Genomic DNA, 12494 nt, shown 5'->3' on the forward strand with positions numbered 1-12494 from the left:
AGCTTTTCAAAGGTTGGAGCTTCTTCCTTAGGTAAAAAGCTCAAATCTTGACTTGTCATTTGTGTGGTGTGCTTCTTGGACCAATTTCTAGGGCTTTTGGTCCCAAGATGGAGACTCTATTAGCAAATGATCTCCATTGGCCTAGATCTATCATATTTCAAGACAATAAGAGTTGTATGTTCATAAAAATGCAATCTTGGACGTGGATATTGAGCCATGCATGAGATCTAGACCTTTTGAGGAGGAAGGAAAAGTGTTAGAGGGTGTAAGGACCTTTACAGCCATGCAAAGGCTTAAAGGTTCCGACTTTGTGGGATAAGAGGTCTAGAAAGAGTCAGATCTGGAAGTTGAATGGGTGTCTTAACCGTTTAAGACCAAAAACCAAGGATAGGTTGAAACTATGACTTACGTTGGGTGTAACTCTCAGTACGCGCAGTGTAAGGGGTTGAGACCCCGTTTGTGAATCGCCGGCGTACGCCCCGTGTACAGAGAAGATACGCGCCGCGTACTGCCTTCTGTTGACTTCCGTTGACTTTTAGGGTTTTGGTTAACCCTTGGACTTTTAGGGTCAGGGAGGGGTAAAATGGTCTTTTACCCTTTTATGGAATTGTAGAGTGGATTTAATCTAGCCTTTGAGATCCATTATTTATTTGAGAGTGTTGTTATGTATTTAGGCGGGGGCTAGATCAGTGTGTTCGAGTGCGAGATTATCCGATATACCCGAGGTGAGTCTTCTCACTATACGTTACCTAGAGTGGTATATTTGTGTAGACCGGAGGGTCTTGTGCTATGTGTACGTATGTGATTATGTGCAATGTGATATATGTATGCTATGTGATTGTATAGACCGGACCGTAAGGTCCAACGATATAGACCGGACCGAAGGGTTCAACGATACAGACCGGGGCTAAGGACCCAACGAGCTATGACCGGACCAGAGGGTCCAACGAGCTACGGGACTGGAGGGTCCCACTGAGACACATCGACCGGAGGGTCGTACTGTAGCCTCGAGAGGCGTATGTATTGTATGTGATATTTTGGGGAGCTCACTAAGCCTTGTGCTTACAGTGTTTGTGTGATGTGTTTCAGGTACCAGTGAGGATCGCCGGAAGGCGCTGGCATGACCAGTACACACTATCGGAGTTTCATATGTTTGATCTTGGGATGTGATTTTATGGAATTGTTATGTGAAACATTGAGAATTGGAATCTTTTATGAATGAAATTGCATTATTAAAAAGTGAAAAATTGTTTTGAATTTTACGTTGTTACACAAATGCTTGAATTGGTAATGAGTACTTAACTTTTTCACTTCATCTTCAAACCTCAAGAAAGCTTGAACTCATCAATGGTGGAATGTACAATTAGAGGTAAAAGCTTCGATTTTCCTTCCAAAACACCTCCCCAAGCTTGCTCTTGAAGCCCTACACAAGAATTTTGAAAAATAATACAAGAATCAAGTAAAATTTTACAAAACAGAAACTAGGGTTTTACGCAAGATCTGATTTTTACATCTTCATGGGGAGAATTCGACCTAGATGATAAAGGAGGTGAAGTTAGGAAGCAAAAGACTACATACATACATTGGTGCTTTAAGTGCTTTAATCCTAGATTGATTGAAGAGACTGAAAGAAAATTGAAAGTTTATTAGGGTTAGGAGGGTTTTGGTTAAGAGGAATAGAGAGGAGGAAGGACGCACGATCGTGAGGTTTATGTGAGAGTCAAGAATGGTCAATCAGGTTTAAAAGATTACCTGACCAAAACACATGGTCTCATATGTCACACCCCAAAACCGGAACGGCGGAAACGTTCGGGGGTGGAGGACATCATGTTTAGTATCACGAGATATGTATATGGTAAGCAAGTAATGAAGAACCATTTCATTTAGAAAGAAAGTGTTTACAATGTGTGTGTTCACAAAACATAGAAGTCATAAACAAATAACAAAACAAGACTTGAAGCTATAATGCTCCATCTTCTGAAGTCCCAACACGAGCACCTGTCTAATAGTCTCCTGAGAATACAAGTTATTTGAAAGAGGTGATCAGCAATTAAGCTGGTGAGTTCATAAGATTTAAGTGATGTGAGTAAACTGTAAAGCGTTGTGGAAAATGTATATGTAACAATGATGTAAGCTGTAAGTTCTGTTTTGAAAGGTTCGTCTGTTCCTCTAGAAAATCCTATATTTCCTACATGAATGAAAGTTAAGTAAAATGACACTACAAGCCTTTCTATGCGTACTAAGTGGGTACAAGTTATATATACTCAGAGTAAACAAACAATCGATTGTGCGCATCTGCCCCAAGCTCACAACCCAACGGGAACAGAAAGTAAGGCGGATAGCACACATTCCATTGGTTGTTAGGTCGTTGTCATATATAACCCTGGTGTATTCACTTGTTACTCATGGAGTTATTTGTAATGGTTCCTTTCTATCTAATGAAGAGTTCTTTTAAGAAAACCTATATTCCTTATAGTAAAATAATGACTACGGAGACTACTTTTATAATAGCTTTGTTTATACTGCTATATATAATCTGATATCGAGTAGAAAGTTAACTGGGTGAATCTTCCCTAAGCCCACAATCCAACGGGAACAAGAAGTAAGGCGGAAAACACACATTTAACTATCTATTAGATATTAGTTTTATATATAAACATGGTGTATAAACTAAGGTGTTATAGAGTTACTCACCTAAAGTCTCTAAAACTGTATTGGCTTAATAAAATGGATTAATCCCTTATCTGGGAAATCTCTAGTTTTGTATACCAAAAGTACTGACTTTGTAAAGTAAGTTTTGTACTAGAAAAACTGTGTGTTGACTCTGTGTCCTATGACCTGATCCATACCTGGTACCCTTATGATGACTTAATGTATACTAAGCATAGGTCTATATAGATTCTGGTAGATAATACATTGGGTGACCTCATTCCAAGCCCACAATCCAACGAGAAGAGGAAGTGAAGCGAAGAGCACACATCCTATTAGCTATCGGAATCTATTAGTATATATGTATCCTATAGTGTATACATTAAGGAATCATAAAGCTAGCATTATGATCCTAACCTTTAATCGTAGCCTTCTACCAAGGCAACTTCTGTTCTGAGTTTAACCCGACTGTTCCTTTGTCAAATGTAAAAATATATTCTCCCTAGTTTATAACTATCTTGACTAGAAAATAGATCAACTTTCAAGTGGTACTGACACTTTATGAAAGTAATGGGAAAAGTAAGTGCACAGATGTCATTTATAATGACATGCGGATGTACTAATAACCTAAAAACATATTTGTTTTATTACGGTCATAATGTGAAAGCTAGAACCCCTACTAAACGCTCTCAATGTAAAGAGATTAAGGGAACCAAACGCGACCCCATCAATTTCTTGCAAGCCGTGTAATTCACATTAAAGTTATATGATCATGTATACCCAGTATAACTATCACTAATGCGTTAGTGATTCATTGGTATAATTAGATCCTACTTGTGTGTTCTCATGCTAAAGCAACTTAACTTGTTTGTTATGTTCTGTTCTGGTATTGTTTGATTATCTTCACTGTTTGTTCTGTTATGGTTTTGTTTGATTCTCTTCACTGTTTGTTCTGTTATGGTATTGTTTCTTTGTGTGCTTCATTGTACTAGAAGTAATGAATAGCATTCTCCTAAACTATACCTATAATAGTTTACTAATGCTCTACTTGGACTATTACTGAACAGACTCATTTCTCTACTAAATTATGCTTTTACTTTAAAGAAACGGAGTTTTGTATAACTATAAAGTAACATAACTTTAAACGAGTTTTGAAATGTCTTGACTACTTATAAATAACATATGTAACATTTTGAAAGATGTTTAACAACAAACATTTACACAATTATCATTATGTTCAACCTGTATTCCCCCCTTAAAACAGTTAAAATAGTTAAAAGATTCATTACGGGGTATGAACTCACCTGATGTGGGTGATTCAAACGGGTATACGTGTAAGGATGAGAAGTTCCACGAATGAAGTCCTGAGACACAATAAGTCCTAAATGATATATAAGGACACATATTGACATGAATATAGTGTTTATAAACAACTATATGAAAGGAAACACCTTCCGGGACTAGGAAAGACCTTGACCAAGTGTTGGAATCACATGTGATTCAACAAAGGAAGGTAGAATGGCACTCACATGAGTTTACTACCATGGTTTTACGGCCCAAGGGAGTTTACGGCCTTAAACTCATGGCTGCTCATGTGTAAGTGCAAGTTTGAAGGCTAGGGATGATTTAGGGACCTTAGCTCTACCCTAGGATGAGGAAGACCACTTTCTTTGGAGCTTTTGGGGTGTTCACGGCCCTAATGAGTTTACAGCCGTAAACTCATGGCCATTTATGTTTATTAGGGTTGTTTAGGGTCCTAAAATTCATAATGAAGCATCCTAACTTCAAGTCTAAGCCTTAGGAAGTGTTTGTGGCATCAAAACACCCCTAACTTGAGTTTTCGGCCCATGGACCATCTTGGCATGTGTTTGCGGCCGTAATCACCTATGGGTGATGGTATTTTGATTGCTTTGAGTCCTAAACACATCAAGGTAAAGTGCTAGGCTAGTCTCTAGGCTTAAGGAAGGAATTTGGGGCATCTTTGCACCATAAAAGGGAGTTCACGGCCCAAGAACATCCTTGGCCGTGAACTCTCTTCTAACCCTTGTTTCTTGATGTTTCTAAGGTCTAGACATGTGTAACCTAGTGTACAACAAGTTAGAAGAAGAGTGCTTACGATATAGGAGCTTGAACTAGTCGATTTGGCCAAGAACACTAGTGTGTGTTCTTGGTGTTCTTGGTGTTTCTTGAGTATCTAATCAAACATGATTTTCATGGATGAAATCAATGTAAGAAGCTAGTTAATAAGATGTATTAACTAATCAAGGGATAGAATACTCACTCTTTTGAAGATCTAAGGTGATTGTTGTTATGATAGTTGAGAGAGAACCAAGGAGAATTGGCCAGGGAAATGAGAGAAATGACTTAAAAATGACCATTTGCCTTATATATGCTCTTGAGTTTACGGCCCCACGAGTTTACGGCCGTAAACTCATGGTCTTGTGGCCGTGAACTCACTTAGATGAGGTTAGGGTTCGTTTTGCTACATTGTGGTTCTAATGGGTACTTTCTAACACTTATTCCTTAAGTGTATTAGGCTCAAAACTCTTTAGAATGACCTATAACCAGGCTAGAACTCTGTACTAAATGATTTTGACACTCAGTTAAGTTGACTGACTGAGCTTATAAAATAAAAAAAAAAATTCGGGTTGTCACATCATACCCTAAAACGCATGGCTAACTGAAGCTTGTGAGATTTTTTAGAGCACTGTGCATTGTTTTTTCAACTGCAATGACACGCGCTGTAGAGCCTAAGGTCGTGCGTTTTTTGCTCTTTGCCCATGTGTTTTAAGAGCTGCCCATGTGTTTTTCCGAAAAACACTGAACACATGACTCCGACTAAGACCGTGAGTTTAGACACGATAAAAAATGAGACCTTGAGTTTTAAGCTTTGGATTGTGTGTTTTTGAGGGTAGAAGAGTAAATTTACTTGCCTTTTAAATTGGATAAGAGTCCAGTCGAAACAAAAGAAGTAATTCAAGCAGTAGTTCAATTTCATTCTTTCTTTTTTATTAAATGACCAAAATACCCTAGCCATATATTTAGATAGTGGTAGGACCTTTGATAGTTCAAAGAGTTAGTACATGCCATTTTGATCATGGTCGAAATTTGGACAAAGAAACAAAACACCAAGAAAGCTTATGATTCATCTTTCATGATGACACTGGAAAGAGGAGATCACTCACGCCATGTGAAAAGAAAAACTGTTTATTTCAAATATTATCAAAATAGTTTGTGTAATTGAGAAACATAAATAAATTAACAACCAAATTTAGTTTTGTTGCAAGGTTTGTCCCTAACATCACTGACCGGTTAGTTTTAAGTAAAATGACTTTTTTCCCTTGTCAATCTCCTTCATCTTAAGTCACTAAAAACAAGCCAATTTCAATCAAAACCAAAAAGGTTAAAACAAAATCAACATCCAAAAAAATAAAATTAATCTAACCTATAATCTTTTTAGTTTCCTGTTCATGTTTTTTTTTTCTCAATTTGTTGGAACCATAGATCTTAAGTAATGTACTTTATTTGTTACATATTGGCATATTGCTATTATTGGTAAAATGGGGCCATAAGCACTCACCTTAGTTACAAGAATTTTGTTTGGATTTGAGAATATGATTGTGATTTCCGAGAAGCACCGCGAAATAGCACGAAATGGAAATGAACTTGAACTCGGTTTCGACTTGATTTAAACCCACAAAACAACACCAAAAAATTGAAGCTTGGGTTTGGAAAAATACCACAGAAAATGGAAGCAATAGGTGGCATAAAGGTGGTGGTGTTTAGTCGTCAAAATAGGGGCGGGGCAACGGTGGTTCTCGGCGATGGAAGGGCTGCTTCAATTGGGTTTTTCTTGCCTGAAAATGAGAGAAATGGAGAAGGGGAGTGAGGGGAATGTGAGGGCTGATGAATTTGGAGGAAATAAGAAGCCAAAGGCCTCCTTTTATAGCCTTATCAATCTCTTACATGCCCATGCAAACTATACTTTTCTTAGAAAGTCAAACACACAATGCACCATGCTTTGTACCTTTGGAAGAAGTGTATAGCCAAAGAGGTAAGGCGAGGGAAGAGGGAAGAGGGGTTACACACATAGGATAAGGGGAAGAGTGAAGCCTTGGCTTATTTCTCTTCATGCATGCAAGGATGGTGGGCCATGGTAATGTCATACAAATCAAAAAGTCCTAAAAATGCTTCTAGTTTTGCATGCTATAATTCTGACACATAATATTTTTTCGAAAGTGGTGAATGATAAAGTAAATCTCATGGATTTCAAAAACCCGAATAGATTAATTTTTTGAGTTGTAGAACTTCGGAAAATCGTGTTTAAAGATTCGCGTCTAATTGACCCGAAACGTCCAATTTTTCGACTTTTGGAAATATTTTTACTAAAAATATTTTGAGTATGAAATTAAATATTAGACCATAGTCTGTGTTCAAAAACTCTATTGGAATTTCCATTTGAGGTGTGCAAGCTTCTCAACAAGTAGAAATTGTTTTAGCAGTTAAAAGAAAATCATTGTTTTATTGGTTTGTTTTCTTATAACGGTCTTATCTTTTGCATACAAACTCCATTTTGGTCGTTCTTTATACAAACTCAAGGACATTGGATGTGAGGACGTTGGACCATTGTGTGATTTTCTCGAGATTATGGCGTTTCTCCTCAAAAAGTTCGGCACAAGCAAGGAAAGTGGCAAGATAAGTGACTATCCCGCCACAATGAATGGGGCCAAAACCACTAGTAGAAATCTTGACAAGTTTGAAGGCAATAAAGGCGCCACAATGAATGGGGCAAAATCACTAGTAGAGAACAACTAAACTAATGCAATTTGAACTTATGTAGTACCCTGTATGTAGGGTTGAGGTATATTCAAAAAACCAATTTCAATTCTAAAATTAAACAATAAAGACAAAGAGGTTTTTTATGGTGGACTACAACAAGCTCTAAACATTCTTATGGGGCTAAATGCAATACAACTTCATCTTTTCCTGAAGATAATAAATAAACACAAGTTTTAGGAACAAAGGGGTATTTCTGAAAATACACAAACAGGGTCGTAGACTCATAACTGTAGATACCTATACACCTGCATAGTTTTTCCATGAAGGCAAATCACCCAACAACCTTCTCTAAGATTCAATGGAACTAAAAGTGTACCTTTTAACAATAACAAAAAAAAATAAACTAAATAAGTACGTAAAAGACATGAAGGGCTTTATAGTGTCAAGGGTGATTCTCGGGGGCATCTTATTTTCTTTTTCTTTATCATAAGTTCTTTATTGAGTTTCTAAAACCTTTTCTTGTTGCAGAGTAATGAATAATATTTGTCAAAGGAAATGATATCCATCATGTGTATGGTTGACAGAAAATGGAAAGGCTTTCGATTCCACATTTTAGTTATTTTCTTTTTGAAGAATGACAATTCACTGAAAAACTGTAATGTGACATGAATAGAACTAAAAAATGAAACTAAGATGCTATACAACACAAAGAAATGAAAGCAAGTTGTTATTTATTGCATTTAGCCCTAAAAATAACTTACACTAACCTTCGGTGTATAACATATTGTAGCAACAAACATCATCTGGTTTTGGTGGACAAAACAAAAAGAGCACCAATTCATATGGAAAATAAATCGGTAATCAAAATGGCAGAAATCATGAAAGATTGATTATTGCAGATGTTTCAAATATGCAAATTGTGATTATATACTTCTCTCTATACCTAATTTAATCCAAAAACATTTTCACCATCAAAATAAATCAAATAAACCCTTTAACTTAATAAAGACATTTCATCCAATACCCTTATTTGAGATTCAATGGAAATAAAAGTGTACCTTTAAACAATAACAAGAAAAAAACTAAATAAGAACATAAAAACCATCAAGTGATTTTATAGTGTTAAGGGTAAAAACATACACTTTGATTCTCAGGGGCATCTTCTTTTTTTTCCACCATAAGTTCTTTTTCTTAAACCTTTTCTTGTTGAAGAGTAATGAATGGAATCTGTCAAAGGAATTGGAATTAAAAAAAAAATAGCAATTACTTGAATGGAATTTGTCAAAGGAATCAGAATCTGTGCCATGTGCATGGTTTGACAGGAAATACAAAGGATTTGTTTCATTCAATTGTTGTTTTGTGTGTTAGTTTGAAAATCTATCAAAAGAATTGTAGTGAAAATTATGTTAAACAACCAAAACACCCTTTAGTGACTTTTTTTTAATAAAATAAAATAGAACTTGCTACTTACTGAATAAATAAATAAGTAACAATACAACAATAGAATTCTACAAAATTCTATGGAGTCTTGAAGAACACTGGGAAATTGGTTATGTTCAATAAATGATTGTACCTTGGAGTATTATTCAAGTCTACACACATCCCATAACCTTTTAATTTTTCAAAAAAGTACTTTTATTTCGTTAAATAATGAAAAAAAAATATGTATATATTACCTCATCAGGATTACGTACGTATTCATCAACTTCTTTAGTTGGATGTTGTGCTTCATTGCCACATCAAACCTACCAAGAAAAACATAACACATTTCCTGAAGATAATAAATGAGCACAAGTTTTAGGGACAGAGGGGTATTTCTGTAAAAACACAAACGGGGTCATATAAATTTTACTATACACCAATGACCAACAAGTAAGAAAATCAGAAAACAAACATAAAACATTGCTATACATGTAAAAAAAATCTATCATACCATATATAAAACTTTGACCAACACAATTGCACTTTGGCATATGTGTTCTAAAAATTCATCAAGTTAAAGATTTCAAAATGTTCTTCTCGAAATACCCTTGCCATCAACCAAAATAATCAAAAATAAAACATGGTGAGTTAAAGATTGTTGTTTTTGGAAGAAAAATCTATAAATACGTTGCCATTATGAGTAAGAATTAAAGTATTTTGTACAAATCGGTAAAACTACTACATTGTTATTTCCCTTAAAAAATTAACATACATTTTGAGGCTTGCTGTTATCTTAACTAACTCGGGTGATATCAATCATCTGATTATTCTCATATGCAACATTTTTATTCACAAAAGAGAAATGATTATTACCTCTTTGTTTTGACCACTTGTTTTATACATTTCAACCCACCAAAGACCACACATTGTGACATTTCCCTTCTATGATTTCCCAATTCCTTACATAAAAAGTAAAAAAACTTTTTAAATAAATAAAACATCTGACTAAATAACAAAATATCTTGTGTAAAACATTACCAGGCATACTAAATAAGTGCTCAAGGCATTTTCCATGCAATATTCAACATCTTTTTTTATTGATTCAAAATGAAGTAGTATGTTTATCCCATCATTTCCTAAAGATAATAAACAAGCACAAGTTTTAGGAACAGAGGGGTATTTATGGAAATACATAAATAGGGTTATAGACTCATAGTTATTGCTACATACATGTAGTACTACTGTACAAATAAATAAATAAATAAATAATCAAACAGTAATTAATCATTTTAATGAAGAAATAAATAATGGAATTTCAAATCTTCCCTAGGAATGATAAAATCCTTTGAATACAGATTTTGAGGGAATTTGATGGAATCCATTTTGTCAACCAAATTTGCAACCGAAGAGATCTCCCATTCCCATTCTTTCAAATTTCTATGGAATCCATGAACCAAATAAATAGAAAATATATGAAAGAAAAATAACATTATTTTATTTGCCTTATATAAGGAACAATACACAATCTGATATAAGTTTTTTTTTCCAAAATCAGTTGGACATGCTAAATATCAAACCCATTATTTATTTTCATTTTACAACAACAAAACAAAATGTATTTGGTTCCTATGGCATTTGTTCCATTTTAATATATGTAACATTTTATGGCATGCCAAATATCATAAAGGAATTGTACTGTTGTCTAGTTAAAATTATAAAGCTGCATTTTGTATTGTTTAAAGAGAATTTACCATTTTGATCAACTTCTTTCAGCTTCACTTTAATCTGCTTTGACACCCAAAGAATCTCAGGTATATGTACATTTAACAAATATTAGAAAGATAAATTGATATGAACATGTATAAAAAGGGAAAATTAGGTAACTTCTGAAACAGAGTTAGCAAACGATGCTTTAGCATCCTTTTCAATGGAGCATTTTCTAAACTTCATTTGATACTTATAAGTTAAGCTCCCAACATAATCATCTCAACCTAACCAAGTTCCTATTTCAAATTTGAATTTTAGGCTTCAACTGATTTCCCAGGCATTTCATCCAGCAGATTGAGGTTAAACATTTGGTATGTTACAAATCTTGGGCTCTTAGGGCTTAGATAGCTTCTAGTATTAATGTTTCTTTGGGTTGTTGATGATCTTACAAGGGCACATCCCAAATAGGAAACGGAATAAACATTAGCAGATGAAGTATTCCATGATCACACACCCATAAAAATAGATTTGACTAGAACATCATCATCATCTGATAAAATTGGTTATTCATAAGAATGCTGACAGAGTCTTAAATACATTCTCAAATAACCAACAAGACATTATCAAATAATCATCAAAAGCACAGAAACACATTCTGAAATAAGCCTACCAGACACGCTGAATGAAAATTTACAGAAAAAACAAAAAAAAACTAATAAAAAGATAGAGAATAAAAGCCTAAAAAACGATAGATAAAACTACAGAAATACTATGTAGTTTCCTTATGTTTTTATGTTGCAATAGAACTTGTGCAGTTAGAAAATCAGATTTTACAGAAAAAACTCGCACCTCAGAAAAGAAAAAAGAGTTAAAAATAGCAGCAACTAAACTTCGATCTTTTGTTGTCTATATATAAGATATATATACAGAGGAAATTTCAACTCGAAATTGGAGAAAAAAAAACCCTAGAGAACTAAAAACAAACACGAGAAGATAAAAAATGATAAGAACGAAAACTTACAATGATCTTGATAATTTAGTTGGATAATAGACATGATTGTGAGTGTGCTGCGAAGGACTGGGGTGCGAGGATCTCAGGAGAGTGGAGTGACGGAGATCGAGCGGGATGAATCTCCGGCGGTGTTTAGAGAGCAGCGAGAGGAATGAGTGAAGAGTGGAAGAGGGAAGAAGAAAAGGTTCTTTTATATTTATATTAAGCGCCAATTCACCGACTCAATCCTTTCGACTTCCATTCCAACGGTTCTTTTATATAACTTCTTTCGAAACTTAAACTCTCTAAATTTCAATATTAACAAAAATAAAAACATTTCCATTAATCTTAAGCCGTTTTACCATTAACTTTTGATTTTTAGGGTTTTAACCCATCTTTTTACCTTTTTTTTTTTTTTTTTTTTTTTACTTTTTTACAATTTTTTTTAGATATTTTTTGAATAAAGTCTTTACTTAGAAATCTATTTTGTTACAATCTTGTTTTATAGAAACTCATTTTTTATAAAAAGTAGTTTTTTACAAATACTTTATTATCTGTATTTTATGTATGTTTTCTAAAACTTCTTTGTTTTTATAAATTAATTTTTTTTTAATTCATTTTATATGTTTTACAAAAAAAAAAAAAGTATTCTTATAGCTTCTTCTACATGTTTATTTTTTAACAAATTGTTTTTACAAAATTACTATTTTTTAGAATATTAATGTTATATATATAGGGAATAATCAAATGAGAACACCTAAAAGGTTGAGAACGCAAGAACAATTCTGGACCAATCAATATATAAGGGCATATTAGTAATTGTATATTTTAATTAAATTAAAATAAAATAAAAATTAATCTAAATCCCTTAAATTTAGGACCAGTTACCAAAAAAGAAATAAATATTCGATTTTTTATTTTTCTTATTAATGGTATATAAAAAAAA

The 12494-nt window shown here is 34.0% G+C and overlaps 1 protein-coding gene across 5 annotated transcripts; it reads right to left on the reverse strand.

Annotated features, from left to right (window-relative positions):
* Nucleotides 1–7513: 7513 nt before the first annotated feature.
* LOC122195510 (uncharacterized) lies at nt 7514–11854 on the reverse strand. Of its 5 annotated transcripts, XR_006185754.1 has the most exons (8): nt 11579–11854; nt 10602–10635; nt 9889–9986; nt 9724–9809; nt 9105–9173; nt 8569–8655; nt 7726–7804; nt 7514–7635 (listed from the first exon to the last, which is right to left on the reverse strand). XR_006185754.1 is itself a non-coding variant. In XM_042897460.1 (7 exons), exons 3-7 carry the CDS (start codon nt 9922–9924, stop codon nt 7777–7779), a joined length of 306 nt encoding a protein of 101 aa, XP_042753394.1. In that variant the 5' UTR covers nt 9925–9986; nt 10602–10635; nt 11579–11854; the 3' UTR covers nt 7514–7776. The 5 variants fall into 5 exon arrangements, 4 of the variants coding, with proteins under 4 accessions (XP_042753394.1, XP_042753390.2, XP_042753391.2 ...); XM_042897460.1 differs by having other exon boundaries at nt 7514–7804; XM_042897456.2 differs by lacking the exons at nt 7514–7635; nt 7726–7804 and having other exon boundaries at nt 7856–8655.
* Between the last annotated feature and the right edge of the window lie 640 nt (nt 11855–12494).

This window comes from Lactuca sativa, chromosome 8, assembly GCF_002870075.4.
Source record: "Lactuca sativa cultivar Salinas chromosome 8, Lsat_Salinas_v11, whole genome shotgun sequence".
In the NCBI taxonomy this organism is placed as follows: Eukaryota; Viridiplantae; Streptophyta; class Magnoliopsida; order Asterales; family Asteraceae; genus Lactuca; species Lactuca sativa.